Source organism: Microtus ochrogaster, linkage group LG4, assembly GCF_000317375.1.
Source record: "Microtus ochrogaster isolate Prairie Vole_2 linkage group LG4, MicOch1.0, whole genome shotgun sequence".
In the NCBI taxonomy this organism is placed as follows: domain Eukaryota; kingdom Metazoa; phylum Chordata; class Mammalia; order Rodentia; family Cricetidae; genus Microtus; species Microtus ochrogaster.
This window is the reverse complement of record NC_022030.1, coordinates 21,389,350-21,409,915: the sequence shown is the minus strand read 5'-3', so window position 1 is coordinate 21,409,915 and position 20,566 is coordinate 21,389,350. Positions and strand designations below refer to the sequence as shown.

The 20,566-nt window shown below is 54.4% G+C and overlaps 4 protein-coding genes across 7 annotated transcripts in view; 1 reads left to right on the top strand and 3 right to left on the bottom strand.

Moving 5' to 3' along the window:
- Fxyd5 (FXYD domain containing ion transport regulator 5) overlaps window positions 1–4,744 on the bottom strand; it is a 10,533-nt gene extending 5,789 nt beyond the window's left edge. Inside the window, exons 1-5 of the mRNA XM_026786298.1 lie at window positions 4,431–4,744; window positions 3,721–3,781; window positions 2,470–2,538; window positions 1,521–1,583; window positions 286–393 (exon numbers count right to left, since the gene is read on the bottom strand). Of these exons, the coding sequence (XP_026642099.1) occupies window positions 286–393; window positions 1,521–1,583; window positions 2,470–2,538; window positions 3,721–3,781 (301 nt within the window). The 5' untranslated portion in view covers window positions 4,431–4,744. The remainder of the gene's footprint in view (window positions 1–285; window positions 394–1,520; window positions 1,584–2,469; window positions 2,539–3,720; window positions 3,782–4,430) is intronic.
- Window positions 1–20,566, top strand: part of LOC113457658 (zinc finger protein 420-like) — a 1,205,902-nt gene that overhangs the window by 1,011,220 nt on the left and 174,116 nt on the right. The window lies entirely within an intron of this gene.
- Fxyd7 (FXYD domain containing ion transport regulator 7) lies at window positions 4,839–14,093 on the bottom strand. 3 transcript variants are annotated; one of them, XM_005361204.3, is made up of 6 exons: window positions 13,883–14,093; window positions 9,854–9,883; window positions 7,505–7,579; window positions 7,246–7,288; window positions 7,108–7,148; window positions 4,839–5,238 (listed from the first exon to the last, which is right to left on the bottom strand). In XM_005361204.3, exons 1-6 carry the CDS (start codon window positions 14,076–14,078, stop codon window positions 5,216–5,218), a joined length of 408 nt encoding a protein of 135 aa, XP_005361261.2. In that variant the 5' UTR covers window positions 14,079–14,093; the 3' UTR covers window positions 4,839–5,215. The 3 variants fall into 3 exon arrangements, with proteins under 3 accessions (XP_005361261.2, XP_026642100.1, XP_026642101.1); XM_026786299.1 differs by having other exon boundaries at window positions 7,255–7,288; XM_026786300.1 differs by lacking the exon at window positions 7,505–7,579.
- Window positions 14,209–18,261, bottom strand: Fxyd1 (FXYD domain containing ion transport regulator 1). 2 transcript variants are annotated; one of them, XM_005361202.2, is made up of 8 exons: window positions 18,178–18,261; window positions 16,904–16,968; window positions 16,436–16,468; window positions 15,951–16,025; window positions 15,578–15,614; window positions 14,663–14,712; window positions 14,465–14,519; window positions 14,209–14,342 (listed from the first exon to the last, which is right to left on the bottom strand). In XM_005361202.2, the coding sequence occupies exons 1-7, from the start codon at window positions 18,180–18,182 to the stop codon at window positions 14,497–14,499; spliced, it is 288 nt and encodes a 95-aa protein (XP_005361259.1). In that variant the 5' UTR covers window positions 18,183–18,261; the 3' UTR covers window positions 14,209–14,342; window positions 14,465–14,496. The 2 variants fall into 2 exon arrangements, with proteins under 2 accessions (XP_005361259.1, XP_005361260.1); XM_005361203.3 differs by lacking the exon at window positions 18,178–18,261 and adding an exon at window positions 17,289–17,434.

Genomic DNA, 20,566 nt, shown 5'->3' with positions numbered 1-20,566 from the left:
ACACACACATGGACTCACCCCCCCTCTCACACATACAGGCACACACTCATGCACACACATGCACAGACACACTCAAACACATGCATGCACTCACCCCCTCACACACACATGCACACACTCATGCACAGACACACTCACACACATGCATGAACTCACCCCCCCCCACAGAGCTTATTAGCAATTTCCCAGGCAGGTACTTTAAGAAAGGCACTCGGGGGAATGCTGACCCAGAACGGAGGAAATTAAACAAAACCTAGAGGCTGCTGCTGTCAGCCAAGGCTCTACCTTTCTCTCTGCTCATGTGTGTCCCTGGCTTTGTCGCCAGATTCATGGTGTCCATTCCTGTTGGTTGCTGGATCTCGGTTTTGGCCGCTGTCTGGCTTTGTGTGGTTTCTACTCCAGTGAGAAGATAAGGATGGGAGGGACAGAAGTGAGGGGATGAGATGGCCACAGAACCGCCAAGCAGGGCTCCCTCCACATTGTAGTACACACAGTCTAAAATACCAGGTGTTCCTTTATTTTGATGGGGTGGGGACCCTTTGACCACTGCAGGATAGTGAAATGTGTGTCCATATTACTACCAGGACAACTCTTCTTTAAAAACAAAACCATTGTAGCCCAGGCTGACTTAAAGTTTTTGTCCTCTTGCTGCAACTTTCTGTGTGCTGGCATAAAACAATTTATACTTAATTTGGGGGGGGATACTAAGGATTGAACTCAGAGCCTCATACATGACTGGCATGCTATCACACCGCCCCTCACTGGGGGATTCTAGGCAGGGGCTCTACCACTGAGCCACACCCCTAGCCCCTCACTGGGGGATTCTAGGAAGGGGCTCTACCACTGAGCCACACCCCAGCCCCTCACTGGGGGATTCTAGGAAGGGGCTCTACCACTGAGCCACACCCCAGCCCCTCACTGGGGGATTCTAGGCAGGTGCTCTACCACTGAGCCACACCCCAGCCCCTCACTGGGGGATTCTAGGCAGGGGCTCTACCACTGAGCCATACCCCTAGCCCCTCACTCTGGGATTCTAGGCAGGGGCTCTACCAATGAGCCATGTCTCCAACATCATTAATTGTTAACTGAAGAAATGATAAAGAACACTCCAAATTATGTTATACTCCAAGAAAAAGTACAATAATTACTTGAAAACCAACTTTTAGGGAGATACAGAGCTGAGAGGAAGCCACGGCAGAGCAGGCACTGGAAGTGTCTGTAAAGAGGGAGTGTTCAACTTTGAAAATGGGTCAATTTTTAAAAAAAATATATATTTTGTTTTTAAATCAATGGAATCAGATGCCAAATAGGCACAGGGAGCTTGTCATGCCAGCACTCCAGAGGCTGAGGAAGGAGGATTGCCCTGAGTTCAGGGCCTCCCTGGGCTACAAGGTAGTGGTTTCAGGACAAGATAAACATGGAGTGGAGCTGGCAAGGGTCCAGAGCTGTGGTGGCTGGTGAGCAAGGAAACTTCAGATGTCAGAGGAGGGGTGCATCGTGGCCCCTCCCACCTCACTCACCATCAGTGTCCCCGATCGGAATGGGAGGGGTAGGCTGGACTTCTGGGTTGGTTTCATCTGGAACTGAGGTAAAAACAGGGTCAGAGAGAGAAGTGGGAAGGGAGCAGCAGAGAGTTTCCTCAGGTGGAGACTGGAATGTTTCCATAGCAACTCCATCTTTTTTTTTTTCAATGCGTGTATGCGTGCAGGGGGGGGGGGGCAGAGGCAATCTCCACCGTCTTTCCATGAGAGCCACCCACCTTCTTTAAGACAGGCTCTCTCATTGGCTCGGAACTCAGCAGGTAAGCTAGGCTGGGAAGCCTTAGGGATCTATCTGCCCCTACCTGTCCACCTTGGGATTTGTAGCCATTAGGCCTGGCCTTTCAAGTGCGTTCTGGGGATTGAACTTGGGTCCTTATGTCTGTGAGGCGAGCCTTTCCCTGGACTGCCTTCAGCTCCATTGTGAGGTGATGAGAAGAATTGAGGGCCTTTGATAAGCACTCGAACACGATGCCCAGGTCTCCCCTGCCTCCAGTCTGTGAGCGAGACTCAGAAACCCTTCCCAGAAAAGAGGGTTTGACTCCAGTTTCCCAAACCTCCCTGACCACCAACCAGTATCAGCTGCTCTAGTAAGAGCCCTCGGGCTGGGCACTCAGGAGGTGGGCCGTCCTGGGAGCATCCTCTTCCTGGGATATAAATGCCCCCCTGCCCCCTGCCGGCTTTAGATTCTTCTAGATGAGAAGCTGACTAAGGATGGACCCAAAACAGAGGACCCAGAAGCAAGAATTGGTTGTTAGGTCCCTGACCGTAGCATTTAAGCTACTTCAGGCCATGCCTGAAGCTCAATCCCTGACTTTTTTTTTTTTAAATCTTTTTCAGTTACATGACTGTAAATTTCCCTGTTTGGTCCGAGTGCAGTGGCGTTGTTACCCGCAGTGAGAATTTTACAGACCTGTATCACTTTCCTTACCTGGGACTGGAGTATTCGCGGAAGTCTGGTCCATTCCAGAACCTGGTGTTTCCTTTGCTGGCGTCTGTCCTGAGGAACCAAGGCTGAACCGTCAGAAGGGGCCTCATACTCCCCTCTGGACCACCGTGCCTGACCTTCTGAAGTCTCCTGGTAGTTCTGAAGGTCCTGACTCCCAGGGGAACCAGCCTTGCTGGGTGACTCCATGATCCTAAGAATGCATTAAGCCTGGCCTTTGCACATCCGTGCAGGATAGCCTCGTGGAGAGGCCCAGTGGTAGAGCCAGCCAGGGCCATCCATGGCTTCAGATTCTGCTCCCAGCCACCTCCTCCTTGCTGTGTGTCCTGAACCACTGAAGCCCCCCCACCCCAGCCCCTGTGCCTCATCTGAAAAGTGTGAAATAGTAACTGACTGTGGCCCCTGCCCTGTAGGCAGCTCCTCACCTAGATCCTGTCACCTCCCACCGGGGTGCCCAGAAGCCTCTCTCTGACCTCCGGTAGCCAGAAGGAACCTGTGAGGACACCCAAATCAGGACAGATCCTGAAGGCTCAGAGCCCAGGTCAGCTGCACCTCACTCTAGGGAAAGCCAAAATGTTCACCTGGTCCCCAAATTCTCCTGCTTCCAGGCCCACCACCTCTTCTCATTGACTTCACCGCAACCCAGCCTGCCAGTGTGTCTCAGGCAGCTCCTGCCTCTTCCCATATCCCCACACTTGCTCACTGAGCGTCAGCTTCCCAGCCATACAATGATCATGTCGCCATGTAGAATGGACCTAACTAAGCATAAGTGAGCTAAGGCGTCAGACACATTGGCAAGTGCCACCTGGCCTGACCCTTCTGACAAGAGCTTTCCAGGTGAGGCTCAGGGTCTCCTACTCTGTCCAGTAGCCCCACCTGGACCCCTTTGCCTGACTGTTGTCTCAGAAAACCCCGACAGTTCTGCTTTCCTGGGAGCCTGGGGTTTCCTGGCTGCCGAGGAGAAAACTGACACCAATCTGTCAGCCAAGTCAAACTCAACAAGTCCTTCTCAGAGGTGAAAGGGAGGGCGCTCAGCAAGGCAGGCTCCAGCCAGACTCTCTGGAAACAGGCACCAGAGGTGTGAAGTGTCTGAAGAGGGTTCAACCCGCCTCACCACCCCCACTTCCTGGTGCCAGCTCACTGCGGGCCAGGGGCATGAGAAGATGGAACTGAGCATTTAGCTTCAGTTACCCGTACCTAGCTGCCCACTGAGGTTGGGGGTGGGGGCCGTCTTACCTCTGCTGGGCAGAATCAGGGCGACAAAGGTGAGCAGACACAAACAACTGGACGGTGACATCTGTGGGTGAGTGGAGGCGAAGGAGAGTGAGGCATGGTCCCTCGGCAGCCTCAACCCCTCCGTGGAGCAGTCCGGCTCCCCCTCACCCCCGGCCTCAAGGACCCTCTGGTACCTGCCTCTGGGAAGGGATGCTTGCTAGAGCCCCAAGCCACCATCCCCTTCTTCCAAAAGCTGATCCCCAAAGAAAACCAGAAGCGTCCGCTGAGCCTGGTCTCCTGACACCCTGAGGCCGAGAAGCCGCTCCCTGCTCCTGCAGCTGGAGCTCAGCCTCCTCGCCGGTGGTTCCCTGGCAAAGGAAGCCAGGGGCCTCGCTGTGTCTGTTCCCTCGGGGACCGGAGCCCAGAGCAGTGGGGCCCGGAGGGGAAGAGGAAGGGTGACTAATGCAAGGCTGCACTCAGAGGAAAAAGTGAGCTGGTGTCATGCTGCCTTGCAGGAGCTACCGCACCCATGCTGAGAATATCTCTGAGGGACCGGTCTACCCGGGACCAAGACTCCGCTCTGGGGAGACTGAGGCAGGAGGTGTGCCCACAGAGGAACCAGGGTGAATGCGAGGCAAAGAGGCATCGAGGCCCCCCCCCACGACCCCTAAGCTGTTTCCCACCTGCATGAGTGGCCCTCAGCAACAGGGTAGAGCAAAGAAGGGACTTACGTCGGAGCCCAGGGTCTCTAGCCTGGAGTATGAGAGTCCCGCGTGGGAGCTGCCTCGGGGCGGAGGGTGTGGCCAGGGGCGCGGGCAAGAGCGGGCGGGGACCAGAGCAGCTCAGTCATTTCCTCTCTGGCTTCCAGGCTCCACAGGCAGGGGTGGGAGCAGGAGCGGTGGAGGGTGATGGGGGACTGAGGGCGGTGGCCTCCACTGGAGGGTCTGGGGGACACAGATGGGAACAAGGGTGAAGAGAAGGGAAGGCCCCTTGGGAAGGTCTGGAGGAAAGGATGTGGCGAGACGAGGAGGCTCTTGAGGAGAAGAAGGAGGAAAAGAAGAGGAGGAAGGAAGAAACAGCACAACCACCTCAGCCTCCCACCCAGTCCTTGGGTGCCCACAGATGACAGCACACAGACAGAACGGGGGAAAACGAATGCACATTTATTAAGCTTAACACGTGGACCCTGAGGGGACAGCCGGGAAGGTCCTGGAGAAGACCAGGAAATGCAGGAGGAAGGGAAATGAGGATCCCAGGGAACTGGGGACAGACTCCTGGATCCCAGGAGCTGGAGGCCTGAGTCTCTGGGTCTGGGGAGCAAATGGGCTCTTTGGGGGATCGTCGTTGCCAAGGCCTGGGGAAGGACAGCGGGGTGCAGTGGCTCCTGCCTTGGGGTGGGTGTGGCGGCTCATTGGGGGCATACTCCCCGGCGCCAGGCTGGGTCCCCACCGCCTTCACCCGGTTCTCGGGCTCCTGCGCTCCGGCCAGGGACAGCAGTGGAGATCTGCAGAAGGTCCTACACGCCACCACCTCCAGGTGCTGGGAACAGAAGAGAATCCACGTTAGTGACCCAAGTGAGGGAAAGAACCAGAGTCTAGGGACGGTCTCTTCTCTGGCTAGGCTTGGGGAACCCACATATCTTCCCATTCCCTGATATCTCGTCACTATGGGGACATCTTCATTGCTGCTGTCTGCTCCATCCCGGGTCACAGAGTAAGGGAACCTAGCTGTGATTGACACCTACGGCTGAGCTGGGTATTCCTGGGGGCTTAAAATCTCCTTGGCAGAAAGAGGCCCCACCTCACACTACACCCACAAGCTCCTTTTTATACACAGGCTCTAGAGAACCCGAACATCCAGCAGGCATCCTCCAGGCCTCCACTTCCCTTCCAGGACAGGTCATCTTTGTTCTCCTGCCTCAGCTAAGGCTGGGCCAAACTCCTGCCCCAGCACCACAGAGACACGGCTGATGTTTCTTACTCTCATTAGGAAGACATGAAACAAGATCTAATTTCTCCCCCAGCCTCCCCCGAGTAACCTAACTCCTCAGACCACCGCCCTTTGTCTGGAGATGATGGGAAGTTGGCCTAGTGGCTCACACCTGCAACCCCAGCACTTGGGAGGCTGAGGCAGGAGGACTGCTGTAAGTTTGAGGTTGGCCTGGGCTACACAGTGAGTTCTTGGATAGCCAGGGCTAAGTAGACACTGTAAGAGGTGGAGAGTCCTGCCTCTGATATTTTGTTACTCCTCTAAAGTCCTTAGAAAGGAGGTAATTCTGCTAACAAACACCCCAAAGCCTCCCTCTGAACTGCTCACTGTCTGCAGCCTCCCTTCCCCTCCCCCCTCCGCAGTCACCCCCATCACCTTCCAGCCCATCTTTATCATCTTCCTGTCCCCTGCACTGACTCTCCATGTCCTCCTCTCCTCTCCTCCACACCGGCTTCCTCTTCCCTCACTTCCTTCCAGTTGGAATCTTTTTTGCTTTTTCTTGTTTTTGAGACACAGTCTCGTGTAGCCCAGGCTGCCCTCTAGCCTTCTCTATTACCGGGAATGGCCTCAAACTCTTCCTGAGTCTCTTGAACAGGCGCTGCGCCCAGTTGAGGCAGTGCTTGGCATTAGACCCAGGGCCTCACGCATGGAGGCCAGCATTCCCAGCAGCATGCCCTTCTAAACCTCATCTTTTGTGTTGTTGTCATTTTGGTGTCGCTGTTGTTTGTTTTGTTTTTACGAGGCAGGGTCTCACTCCGCAGCCCTGGCTGGCCTGGGATTCACAGAGATGCACCCTCCTTGCTCCCCACCCAGGCACTAGGATTAAAGGTATATACCACCATTCTTGCTTTTCCTCCATCTTTAAATCTGTATTTCTTTTTTTTTTTTTCTTTTGTTTTTTTGAGACAGGGTTTCTCAATGTAGCTTTGGAGCCTGTCCTGGAAATCACTTCGTACACCAGGCTGGCCTTGAACTCACAGAGATCCACCTGCCTCTGCTTCCTGAGGGCTGGGATTAAAGGCCTGTGGCACCACTGCCAGGCTAAATCTGTATCCTATGCTTCTTCTGATTGCCTTTACTCAGAAGCCCAGTCTCTCTTCCTTCCCTCTCCTCTCTCTCGTGCCCTTCCTCTTCCCACGGGCTCACTGGAAAGGTAGAGGTGCCTGTGTGGCTTTCCCAGGCACTAGCTGGATGCTTCCATCCTTGCAGACTTCCCTAGCTATACCCCACCCACCAAGCTTTCTGACTTTTGCATTTCCTTGGGACCTCCTTGAGATACTGCTGGAATCCCCCCTCTGCAGCTTTGTCCCCCCCCCCGAAAGAACCTAGAATCAGCTGCGGCCTGGTGGGGCGCTTGGCTCTGGTCCTCCCAGGTAGCCTTCTAAGGATCCTGTTAGTGCCCTCCAAAGCCATGCTCACCTGAGGAGGGCAGTTCCGACTTACAGGATTTGCACGTTGGGCTGTGGAGAGAGAGAGGAGAAGGAAGTTTAGGAGGGTGGCTAGGCTCCCTGGGCCCTATGTTAGGGGTGTCCATCCCAGTTCCCCAGGCTGCCCCACCTCTCAGACCTGGAGTCGGCCTTCCTGCACTTCACCTTCTTGCCTGTTAGGAAAGAAATAGCAGGGAACAATGCGGGTAAGGTAGGAAGAGACAGGGCAGGGCAAGCAGGGGACCTTCACAGGTAAGGATGGGGAGGGTGGGGCCCAGCAGGGAACCCTCAAAGATTGAAGAGAGGAACCTTTGCACGTGGGGATAGGGTCGGGGTGGGCAGGAGAGCCTCTAAGGTGGGGACACACCCCACAAGTGGGGAGCACTTACTGAGGATGATGATGATCCCCAGCACGAACATGATAGTGGCCAGGGTCATCCCCACAGTCTGCACGGTGGCATAGTCTAAGGGAGACAGGGGTACCTCAGGGCACGGCAGCTCTCAGCCCAGCCTGAGGCTCAGGTCAGTGGCCCAACAGGACAGGAAAGCTGCCCGCTGAGCCCACCAACTCCACCAGGGACTGGGGGAGGACCCAAATTGCCTGAGCCAGCCTAAGACCTTTGTGTCTCTCTACCCTCTACCCTCTTTCCCAATGCTGCCCTTCGGGATTCCCACACTAGATACTCAGCTCCATCAGCTGCCCCTTCTCGGGTCCTCATCTTCGTCCTGTCCTCCATGGTCAGGAACTAGACTATCCCAGCAGACATCTCTATGGTCTTGCTTCCCTGCCTCCACTCTCCCTCCCGCAGCAACAAGAACCTTATTACTCCCAGTCAGACCAGGGGCCTGCAGAGGCCTCCCAAATGCCCCCCCCCCTCAGTTTTCCAATCAAAAACCAATGTAAGGCAAGATTCAAACCTCAGAGTTGTCTTACGACTCTTCCCAAGATGCTTCTCTGATTATTTCAGGGCATGAGCTCATAGTTCTGGTCCTAACCCATGGAGATGTTGAGTACTATTTGTTACTGAGGCAGGCAGCAGCCTCGCCTGACTAACACAGTTCATCTAGCACTGATGTGGATGACCTAGCCCTGATTCTACTCAGGATTCACCGCCCCCATCTTCTCATCAGTCCTCTGCTTAGCTGTATAAACCCCCTAATCCTAGAGCATGCCATCCTGCCTCAGGACCTTTGCACCACCTTGCTTCCTCTATCTGAAGGCTTCATGCACTTGACTTCCTCACCAACCTGTGGGTTTAGTTGAAATGTCCCATTTAAAAGCCTCATGGTCTCATGAGGTCCCAGCTCTCTTTAACCCCACTCCCTCTTTGAATTTCTTTCATAAGAATTTATTCCTTGCCGGGTGGTGGTGGCGCACGCCTTTAATCCCAGCACTTGGGAGGCAGAGGCAGGCGGATTTCTGTGAGTTCGAGACCAGCCTGGTCTACAAGAGCTAGTCCCAGGACAGGCTCCAAAACCACAGAGAAACCCTGTCTCGAAACCCCCCCCCCCCAAAAAAAAGAATTTATTCCTTGGAGACTGGGTCTCACTGCATAGTGCAGACTGATCTCAAACTCACAATCTCTCTACCTCAGCCTCCTGAATGCTGGGAAGAATTGTTCTTGTCTGTTATACATGTCTGGTAAGTAGGTGAGCAGGAGGCTGCCAGGGCCCCATGGTGTCTCCAGAGCCAGGTAAGGGCCCTAGCACCCACCCAGCGCACACAGGCTTCTCAGGGAGGGGATGGGGGAGCACCTGCCATGTACCCCCTGCATCTACCCTTCAGCAGCTGGCTCCGATGCTGTGATCAAGCATTCAGCAACCAACAAAAAATGCTAACAGACACAAAGCCACACACAAATCCCCAAGTCACGGCAGGGTGTGGCGTGGCTGCTCCTGCTGGGGACTCGGGACAGCCTCCTAGGGAGCAGTCAATATCTGATCCGAGGCCAGCAAGGAGAGGAGCCTTAGCTCACTGTGTGGGGGAGGGGGAGGGGTCATGTTACTGGCAGAAGAAACAGTAAGTCCAAAGGCCCTGAGGTTACTAGTAAGGACCTTGGCCTACGAGGGAGTCTGTATTCATGAGTAAAGATGGAGGGGATCAGGAGACAAAATGAGGGGAATTCAGGCTAGATCTCTGATCTGCCAGAGCCAGGACTTCAGAGTCTTAGGGATGAGAGAAAGGTGTCTTTATGGTAACTCTTCCCATGGTCCTCATAAGTGGGAACCATACTGCACCTTATTTATAGGAGGGTCCAGAGAGGAAAAGTTGCTTGCCCTCGTCCACACAGCTAGAAAAGGATAAATTAAGACTCAAACCTCAGAGCTCTTCACAAGTGGCCCCTCTGCTTATTTCAGCTCAGGAGCCCATAATCCAGGGAGGCGCTGAGTATTGTTTGCTATTGAGGCAGGCAGCAGCCTCCTTCAACTGATGAAGTTCATCTAGCACTGATACAAGGATTCCTTTGCCCTTTCCAGGTCTTTTCCTAGTCTACAAACAGGCAGGTGGGTGCTTGCTGACCCCAGTTAATCTCTGCCCCGAACCCAAGAGAAAACAGGCTTTACAAGGCTCACAGTCCCCATCGGGGGCTGGACGGGTAGAAGACCACCTCCCTTCCTCAACCTGGCTCTGCCCTCCACAGACCCCTTCAGTGAGCCATAGCCACATGACCACACAGCTGATGATCCATGTCCTGCAGTCCCTGCTGAAGCTTCCCAGCACAAGATCCAACACTCACCATAGTAAAATGGATCTGGTTCTTCAGGAACTGTGGGGAAGAAGACAGAGAACAGGGGGAGACATGTTTCAGTGCTGGCTTGCTGGACATCTTTGAGGACTAAGATGGGCAAGCTGTTTCTTTACGGGACTTGGAGTAGAAAGCCTCTCGATTGTGGATGATACCGCCTCTCAGTAGACACATGGATGCTCTCCAGACCCAGTCACTCTGTCAGTGCCACACCCTGTACAGTGTACCACCTGCCCAGCTGTGCATCACAGTCTGGTCCTAGACCCCTCACTTATTCTGTGAAACACACACGCATGTGCACATACATGCATACATACACACACATACATATGCATACATGCACACACATACATATGCACACACATACATATGCACACACATACATATGCACACACGCACATTCACACACATACATACGCACATACATATGCACACACTTGCACTCACGAACAGTCACACATGCACACATGCATGCATACACATGCATGCACACTTGCACCCGCTGGACCCATCAGAGTCCAGTCCCACAAGAGGACCACCAGATGGATGCATTGGCTTTCCTTGAGGACTCCCTCAACCCTCCCAGTCATCCCAGGGTCCCTGAGGTTGTGAGGCTGCTCCCTTCAGGGCTCTCCCATTGGCTTAGGCTGTCACCAAAGCCCATATGGGCAACCAGTGCTGACATATCTGTCACCTAAGATACCAGCAGTTTGGGGAGTTGAGATCAATCTTGTGGTAACTTTGTGCTCTTCCATAAATGGATCTTTTCCACCACATGAAACAGAAGGCCCTTAGGTCTTGGAGGTTGGGTTCCTCCAACCTCAGATAGTGCACACACATGTGTGTGCATGTGTGTTGTGCATGTGTGTGCCTTTTTCAGTCTCTTGCATTTGCCCTAAACCCCTTCCAGCAGGCTTGGAGAGGAGGGCATGGTGGTCCACACCCATACCCCAGCACTTGGAAGAATGAGACAGGATAGAGACATCAAAGGCAGCCTGGGCTACAAGGAGACCCTGCCACGTAGAGAGGGAGCTCAGACATCCTTCCAGTGTAAGATGTCTACCCTGAACAGTCATGGTAGCATACATCTTTAATCCCAATGCTCAGGAGGCAGAGGAAGGTGGATCTCTGAAAGTCTAAGGCCAGCCTGGTCTACATAGTGAGTTCCAGACAAGCTGAGGCCACATCGTGAAACCCTGTCTGTAAAGCTTAAATTAAAAGATGTCCACCCTATAGCTGTCAGCTTCTCCCTGCAACTTTCACCACACTCTGCCCTGTCTCCAGCAAATTCTGCAGCTTGTGAAAGGGGGCGGCGATGACACTGGTATTTCTCTCCCCCTTTCTGGGTTCTCCTGGAACTGGGAAGGGCTGTGTCTTTAAAGCCGACCAATGAATACTCAAGATGATGAGTGCTTTAGTTGACTCTGGGGTGTGGAGACCTCCTGCCTCAGTCTACACGTCCACAAGTTAGCAATGCTTCCTAGTGGCCTTCCTCCACTGAGACTTTTGGTACTATGTGTTACCAGTACTACCTGGAGCCTAAAACTGACCGATAGAGCTGGTTTATCTGGTGTATCCTTCCCAGGTCTCTGTTCCCCCTCTAAAGAAGTCCTGGCTTGGTGCCTACGTATCTTATCTTTAGCATTTGAATTTAGCAAACTGAATTGTTGTTTGGTAAATGTGGTTTAGTTTTGCCTTTTTTGGACAGGATCTCACTATGTAGTCCAGGATAGTCCTAAGCTCATATTCCTCCTGCTTCTACCTTCAGGATGCTGAGATGTTCAGCATGCACCACCACACCTGCCTCCTATCTTTCAGGGCAATAGAAAAAACAAATAGTACAAATTTTCCATTTGTGGTGGTGACAAAAAGAAATAAAGCCCACTGACGATTGTTTTTTAAGAAGTTAATTCTTTGAAGGAAAAAAATCTTAAATAAACAGCAATAGAAGGAACGTTCTAATAGGGCGAAAGTCAGATGCATACAGCTGGGACCACTGGGCTGCATTTTAGCTTCAGCACAGATTGGGCAGTCGGTCTCTGCAGTTCAGTCTGGTTTCGAGAAGTTTTCTGGAATTAATGTATGAGTAAATGAGTGCTGAGAGGACCTCCGAGCCTGCAGGTGATTGCATCAAAGGCTGAGGATCTTTCCATCTCCTGGTTTCCCATACATCCCTTCTCCAGGTGCCTGCCTATCCCAACATCTTCCTGGGCTCCTCCAAAGATCCCCTGCGGGTCCCTGACCACAGCAGTTCCAGTCTTCAGGGTGTGGTTGGGTTAAGGGTGGAGCCAAGAGGCAGGAGAAGCGATGTTCACTACTCTTGGCCAGTTGCCAGGGAGAGATCAAGAAAAAGGTGGTTGCTATGGTAACCAGGGCATCTTGCGAGGTGATTGGGGTCCTGGCACTTTTGTCTGGGTGGGGTTCTGTGTGAGGTCTGGTGGCTGGGTCAATCTTACCTCCGCCCTTTACCCCTGAAGACCTGGCTTCTGGCCAAGCTGAGTGTCTTTGCTCCCAAAAATAGGGACCTAGACTCAGGTGTGTCCATATCGCCGCCCGTTCTGCACATCTCTGATTCTCCCTCTTGTTCTCTGGCAAGAACCGCATCTCCCTTCCCTCCCTCAACAATTCATTAATTTGTTTCCGTAAGCTGCCTGCGAAAAATGCACCGGAGCTTTTCCTCCCCCGGGGTTTCCCAAGTCCTGCGGTCCCCTATCAGGCTGTGATAGGGAGAAGGGGATTGGCGAGGCATCTGCCCTCCCACCTCTATCCGTCTGCTGCCATCGATCCTGCTAACCACCACCTCTGCGAAAAAGGAAACCTGGGCTCCCGCCAGACCTGCTGGCTCAATCCTGCCCACCTCTCCCTGGGGTGGCTCCCAGCCTCTGCAGCCCCTCACCCCCGCCCTGCCCGGAATTCTGCAGCTGGGGCTCTGCACAGCAGCCAACCTCCCACCCACCCTCTGCCTGCTGGGAAAGAGGTTAGGGAAGGTGCCATGAGAGTGGAATTGGGGTTCCCTCTACCGCTATTAGCTCCCGGATACTCTGCCTTACCCCCAGTCGGGTTCAGGCATCCTAACACTAGCTCCTCTGCAGGGAGAGATCAGGAAGCCACTGGAGCCGGAGAATGTTTAAGCCGGTGCACGCAGATCTGGGTTAATGGGTGCTAAGAGCAAATTCAGTGCGACTGAATGTGGGGAGACAAGTGTGTCTCCAAGATGAAGCCAAAGTACATGTGGGCTGGGAAGGGGGGGTTCCCTGACATTCCTTTCCCACCCTGCGCGCGTTCACTGCAGTGCAGCAGCCCCACCCGTTCCCCCTCCCTCCATACTTGTCTATATTCCTCAGTGTCTCTACGTCTGAAAATTGGCCTCTCTTCCTTTCTGTCTGTCTCTCTATCTCTCTGTCTCCTCCCAACTCTGCATCTCTGAGACTGTCACCTGGGTTTTTGTGCCTCTGGCTGTCCTGTTTTTCTTGGTCTCTATCTCTTTCAAGCTTTCTTAGCTCATCTCTTGCCACACCACTACCACCCTCTTCCCCCTTCAACAGTTCCTCTGGTCTTATAGCATTTGCCTGTCAGGGAGTTCAGGAAATAACCACACTATACTAGGCAGTCATGGGATAATGACCCCTTTAACTGGCCCACCTCAGGGTGCTGAAGTCTTCCAGAACCTCTCTGGCTGCAGGCAGGATCCATCAGCTCCCACCCTTAAATTCCCATCTCTTCCTTTTAGCTTCCACCGCTGTGCTGGACCAGGCACCCGGTTGCCATAGCAACCTGTCCGAGCATCCTTTCTCTTGGGACTGTCACTCTCTAATCATAGGTCCTGTACAGGGTGCCCAAGAAACCCCAAGGGGCGGCAAGGAATGTGCTCTTGGGCTTCTGCCCATGATAGGGGCAGACATTTCCCCTTCCTCTTCCTTTCAGTATGGGATTAACAACACATTCTGTCCCCTCTAAGCTTTTAGATCCAGAGTCTCCCCCCACCTCCATACTAGCACCCATTCCCTAGGCGACGCTCACCTTTTGTGGGGCTCTGTGTTGGGGTGGCCATGCTGAGCCGGAGCAGGGGGCTGCTGAATGCTGAGGCAGCAAAGGCGCGGCTGCAGCAGCTGGAAGCAGGACAGACTGATGTGGGGGGGTAAGGTGGGGGAGCCCTGGTAGGGCGGGGGGCCTGTAGCCAATGGGGGCCCGGAGAGCCCTCCCCCGTCCAGGCCATCCCCCCGCCCCCGCCCCCGCCCACTGCTGACGTCCCCGCCCCTTTCCCAAGGGTGGGGGCGCCCCCTGCCGGGGCCAAGGGGGCTCCGGGGTTTTCGCACGAGAGGCACTGAGATCAACCAAAAGCTATCAAGAGGAAAAACCGAGTTTTATTGGCGGTCTTAGCAGTAAGGGGTGTCCGAGAGGCAGGGCTGAGGCAAGGGACACTGGAGGTGGCCACGGGCAAGCAGCTGGGTTGGGAGAGGAGTCAGGTGTCAAGGGAGTCCTGTGGGGGTGAAGGGAGTGAATGGCAAGCAGAGACCCCGAGCTCTCCTAGCCACTCTTCCCACCCTGGAACTGTGCCCCTCTGCCTCCCTCCCTCCCAGCTCAGTCCATCAGCTGCAGGACCTGGCTGAGTTTTCCGGAGCCAGGTGGAGGTTCTACCGCCTGCGGGTGGACAGACCTGAGGGGGACACAGAGTTCAGGGTGAGGGGGGATTGGCAATCCGGGGTAACTCCCCGCCAAACCCATCGTGCTGCGCGCCCAGGAAGAGGGGTTCTTGGAAACAGCTGCCCCGCAAACCCCCCGCAGTGTCCACGAACTCACGGCGGATGGAGCTGCGGAAAGTTCCCTCCTCTTCGTCGGGTTCCCCAGTTCTGGGAAGGGACAAGCAGAAGAATTCGGATGGACCAGGATAATCTGTCACTTCCGAGAAGCCCCCAGTGCAGGCCTTATTTCCCAAGCCGCACCGGGGACTTGGATATGGGCACGGTCCATCCAAATCAAGAAGCCTCTGCTGCTGTTTCTGGGTGAGGCATGAGGTGCTCCCAGCCGGCCATGGTGAAGGCCTCCGGGATGTTGGGGAAGGGACTTAACATTGTTGGGGAGAGGGACAGTTACAGGGTCTGGTCTTGAGAGACCGCCCTGATGGTACTTGGGTCCAGTGAATGACCCTAAGTCACCTTACCTCCCGTGCCTCAGTTTCCTCATCTGCAAAACGGGATTGATGGTGGTACCCACCTCATCCAGGTGGGGTGAGGGGTAGATAACAGGGAAGGAAGTGGCACCTGGCGTGTGGTGTGCACTCATGCATGCCAGAGGGTGGTATGGAGGCATCTGTGATCGTCTTAGCACGCAGAAGGCATGCCTACGTTGCCTGCGCTTTAAAGGTTTATTTCGAGAGGGATCCTGCGCGAGGATGGGGACTGGAGCTAAACTGGGCCGCCCTGTGAGGTGATCTCATTTCAGCACAGGCAGCTCCTGCCCAGCTTCGCTTCACTATGCCTGAGTTTCCGTCTGCCGTGCTGGTGGGAGCCCAGCGCCCCCACTGGCTGGGAACTGGGCCAAGTAAAGAGAGGGCTTGACCATCGCTTGGGTCTAGGAGCTTGACTTGGAATTTGGCACACGCTAAGCGCTTAATACGTGGTTCGTGTTTGACTGCAGGATGGGTGCGCTTGCCGACTCTCCCCAACCTCCTCTTCACTGCGGAAGGAGCGAGGAAGGCCCCGAGGGAGCACTCACCTCTGCTGTTGGTTGAATTTGCACCGACATCTCTTGCCTGTGGAGTGGGAGGGTATAGGCTGAGCTTTCCTCGTGCTCCCGCATCCCCAGGCTCTCCTCCAAACTCGGGAGACCGCGGGGGTGGGGCGTGGGGCGGGGCTGGAGGAAGGGTAGGGTGTGGGGGCGTGGTCTGGATGGATGGGGTGGGAGACGAGGGGCGTGGCTTAATGTGGGGTGTGGTCTGTGTGGGGCGAAGCTGGAGTCGGGGTGGGATGTGAGAGATGTGGTTGAAGGCTGAGCCTGAGTGGGTAGGGCAAGTTGTGTGCGTTGTCGGGAGCGGGCTTGGGGAGGGAAGTCTGGAGGCGGGGTTGAGAAGGCAGGTGCAGACACTCACTAAGGATGATAAGGATGCCCAGGATGAAGAGGATCCCAGCGATGGTGAGGCCGCCAATCCTCAGTGTGTGGTAATCTGTGGATAGCCCCGAGGAGAATGACTGTAGAGGAAGAGGGGACCAACGGGGAAGAGTATGCAAGGCAAAGGGGAAGAGAGGAGGGGAAGGGAAGGACAGACGTGTGAGAGGAGAGGGCAGGGCAGAGGAAAGAGGGAGAGAGGGAGAGAGGAAGAAGGGGGGTAGCCGGAAAAGGGAAGGTTGGAGAGGAGGGTACCACGAAAAGTGGAGGCAGTAGGGGATGGGGCCGCTGATACTGAGAAACCAGTACAAATGAGACAAGGAGATCAAAAGGCAGGCAAAGGAGTCTAAGACAAGCAGGGCAGGAGAAAGTGAAGAATGAGAGAGAGAGAGAGAGAGAGAGAGAGAGAGAGAGAGAGAATGGAAACACCCAGTCTCTCTCTCCAAACCCCATAGTAGCTTTCCTCACCATAGGTGAATGGATCCGGTTCCTGTGGACCTTCTAGAAATAAAAATAAAAATGAATGTTTGAGTATCTCTTGGGGTTGGTGACAGTGAGAAGCATAGCAGGACCCTTTGGGGGGCTCTACTGACCTTTTTGGGCTGGGAGTTTGGGTGCTACAGGACAACAGACAGACTGCCAGTCTATTCTGTATCCTAGCAACCTCCTGCGGTGACCCAGTACCCTGATACCTTACAGGTTGTTCATGCTTCCGTCAACCAGAGACCCAGCTTCTATCCACTCCCTGTTCTGTGTAACTCGGGTATCCTCCTCTCTCCCCCAAACACCAGCCATGACCAGAGCCTCTGTGGTGATGCTTGATTTCCAGTTACAGGATTCCTTTAGTTTGGGGTCTCACACCTGGTTTTCTCAGGGGCCTTCTCCTCCCTCTGACACCCACAGGGCTGAGGCAGAGGGCATCTCCTTTGGACTCACCTGCACTGGCCATGCTGAGGAGACACACGCAGAGAGCCAGGATGTGGCTGGGAGATGCCATTGCCCTAAGGAGTCAGCCAGGGTCAAGAAATGCCCTCTCCCCTGCTCGCCTCCCCTCCTAGGAAGGGCCTGGACCCACAGGGTTAGGTCAAGGACAGCCGAAGGACTTGAGGGAGGAGTGTCAGCCATTCAACTTAGTTGCCAGAGGAGCAGGGGCTCCCCAGCTTCACAGGAATCATGTCACTGAAACAACTCCATATGGGGATCAGGAGACAGGCCACACAGCACACACAACATCAAGGCAGGGTGGGGAGACACACAGCCCTCGGGCAACCTCCTGCCGGCCACCCCCACCAACTGTTGGTCCCAGAGTCCCCAAACCTACCCGTGTAAGGGAAGCAAGCTGCCTCTGAACACAGGTGGAAACAGACAGCAGGACACGCCAGGGCCTACCTGCCCCTATACACCTCAACCAGTGGTCTATCTGGACCCTGACGGTCCCTGCTCTCTTTCCCTCGGCTGCCTGCCCGCTCTCTCCCTGACCCTGGGTATAAATATCTCCCACTTCACCCTGAAGGAATTCTCTGCACACAGGCCACCATGGCAACAGACCCCCCCTCCTGAAGACTCGGGGGGTCCTGTATAACGCTGCTGGGGTGAGACTGAGCCAGGAGCCCCATCCCCACAGGCCACCCCATCTCCTTTCCTGAAAGCTGTGAGAAAAGGGGACAGTGCCCCTCCTTTGGCCCTCCCCTGGATGACATCTTTCATAACAAGACAACATTAGGCAAGTGAGTGACAAGAGGCCCATGCTAGTGGGCCTGAGAGAAGTTAGATGTCTGGTTTAGGGACACATATGAGCACACATACACACACTTATATGTGGGTGCACACACACGCATACACAAACCAAGAACAGGTGTGGCTGGAATGGAGTCAGACAACACCCTCTACCCAAACTGCTGATTGGAGGAACACAGGGTGTAGACATAAGCACATATTCCTCCGGGCCCTCTGTGCCCCAAACAGTGACAGAAACAGACCTACACAAATGAGTACCCAAGCCTCAACCCCAGCCAGGGGTCTCACACGGCAGCCACTGAAAAAGGGAGGAGTCACCGGCTCTCCCGCCCCTGTGCAACCCGTCCCCATGCTCTCCTCCCTCTTGGGTCAGGCCTGCCTGAGAAGCCACAGGCTGGCCACTCTTGTTCCCAAAATAGGCCTCCCAACTAGGGGAGCAGGGAGGCCTGGAGGGAGGGCTGGGCGATGCTCACCCCATTCACGCTGTCCCTGCTGACAGGAGACCCCCAAATGTCCAGCTGTGCACCCTGGAGCACTTTAGACCCCCTGGCCCAGAACTGGACGCTCCACCCCCGCAGGCTTCCCTCCTGGCCCCACCCCACTCTTGCCCTCCCCAGCGAGCAACTGAAACTGGAGCCCAGGCTGGAGGGGGGCCAGGGGGCGGCCCCCAGCCCAGACCGCCCTGGCCCGCTAGATTAACTCTCTCAGCACAGCCCGGGAGCAGCATGTGGCTGCATGTGGACTGCCGCGTGTGTGTGCGCGTGTGTGTGTGTGTGTGTGTGTGTGTGTGCGCGCGCACACACACACACAACACAACACAAATGCAAGCCTGCTTCTAGACCAAAGTCAGAGAATGTTTTCTGCTAGGATTTCTGGGAATTGGCCCAGCTGGGGCCTAAGGTCACACAACCTAAGTGCTTACAAGGGCACTGACCTCTGACCCAGTGTTCTGCCAGCTTTTGATAAGTAGATTTTTTATTTTAAATGTGTGGTGCTTCGATTTTGTATGTGTATTGTGTGTTGTTGACTCAGATTCACCAGGAGTAGCACACACGCATACACCAAAGTCACAGACACCTAGCTAGCTCACTAGCCCTCTAACACTAGACCCAAAGCGTGGCCAGCATATTTGTACACACAACAGCTTATCTGTACACACGTACACACACACACACACACACACACACACACACACACACACACACACACTCTTGGGTATCTGGGCAGATACAGCCAGGATATAACCACTGGATGGGTCTGGTAGTACACTCAGGAAGCAGAGGCAGGAAGATCAGGAGTTCAAGGTCAGCCTGGCCTGCAGCATGAGCTACAGAAAGAGCGACACAGAGAGACACACACACTCCTTCTCATAAAAAGGACAGTGTTGTGCCTCTGACTACTCTTACACACAGCTGCACACTATCCCACCCAGCCCACAGGAACACATTCAAAGACAGACTCACACCCAGCACTTCTGTTCCCACACCACAAGGAGATGAGGGGCCGTGAACTCGAGCAGTCCATAGGAATGTGGGCACACCAGCGTATTGATAGTGGGGGCTCCTCTTCCTCACGGCCATCTCCAACCCCCACACTGTGCACAGACCAGTGGTATATACGGTCACAGATGACCCGTGGGCACGTCACGGTCTATGCAGTCACAGACACTCAGGGCCACACTCTCCAAAGCCACAGACACGCACTTGATCTTGAACTTCCCGTTCCCTGAGCTCATGTAATCCTGATGGTGCCACAGGGAAAACACTTTCAACATCTTCACAAGCCAGATAGCTTCACAGGCCCTAGAGACAGAGAAATCGGCACTGGGAGGGGGAGGGGGGAGGGAGGGGAGGCAGGCATGGGTTCAAAACTCCTTGCTGTATGACCTTTGACCAGAGCTTTTGAGACCTCACTGTTGCTTGGCTGTCTTGGGCTACAGAATGGAGAAGCCTCTGACATACCTGCAACTCCTGGCCAGGCTCAGAGGGCCATGAACTTGATTTTTTTCTTGTCATCTCCATTTTAGAGACTGGTAAACTGAAGTCTAGATAACTGATTTTCATTAAGCCTCCCCACTGGTAGAAATGTCCCCAGCCTCAGGCAAACAGCAGCCCAGACACCATGCTCTACAGACAGGATCTTAGCCCTGTCACAGACACAGCCTAGCCTCATATATTCTGAGGTCCCACAGCCTTTTTCTACCCAGGTTGTCCCAGCATCCCTGGTTACAGATAACCCCCATGTTTACACAACACCGGGAGGGTGCTGGGGGGGGGGCAGTCAACCTGCCTGGCTAGCTTCCCTTGCTTACAAAGTGGCTCTGAAGTGCTCAGTGCCCCAGGATGGAACAGCTCTGTCCTTTCGATCCTTTGTTGCTGTGTGATGCTACAATGGTGGCAGCCTGTCTGGAGCTCAGTTGTCCCTTCTGTAAAATGGAAAGAACAGCAGGATTCCCCCCACAGAGGGAGGCGATATGATTGTCTAGAACAATCCACACAAAGCAGTGAAAACTGGTGCCTGTCCTGCAAGGCCGGTGCACATGGTAAATGTTTGTTTTTACCAAGTTACCCCTGTCTTCACTGTAAGAGCCATCTTTCTCGTGATGTATCGGAGGGAGGGAGAACCTGCCAGAATGGTTCAGGCTTGCCACTGTCCCCTTTGGATTCCTAGCAGAAACTTTTAAATTGCTCTCTTCTGTGTGTTTGTTTGTTTGTTTGTTTGTTTGTTTGTTTGAGACAGGCTCTTATTTCACACACCCAGGTTGGCCTGAACTCACTATGTAGCCTAGACTAGTTTCCAACCAGGGATCCTCCTGCCTCTGGCTTCTGAGCGCTGCAGATGCGGTGTGCCTGCCACTCTGAG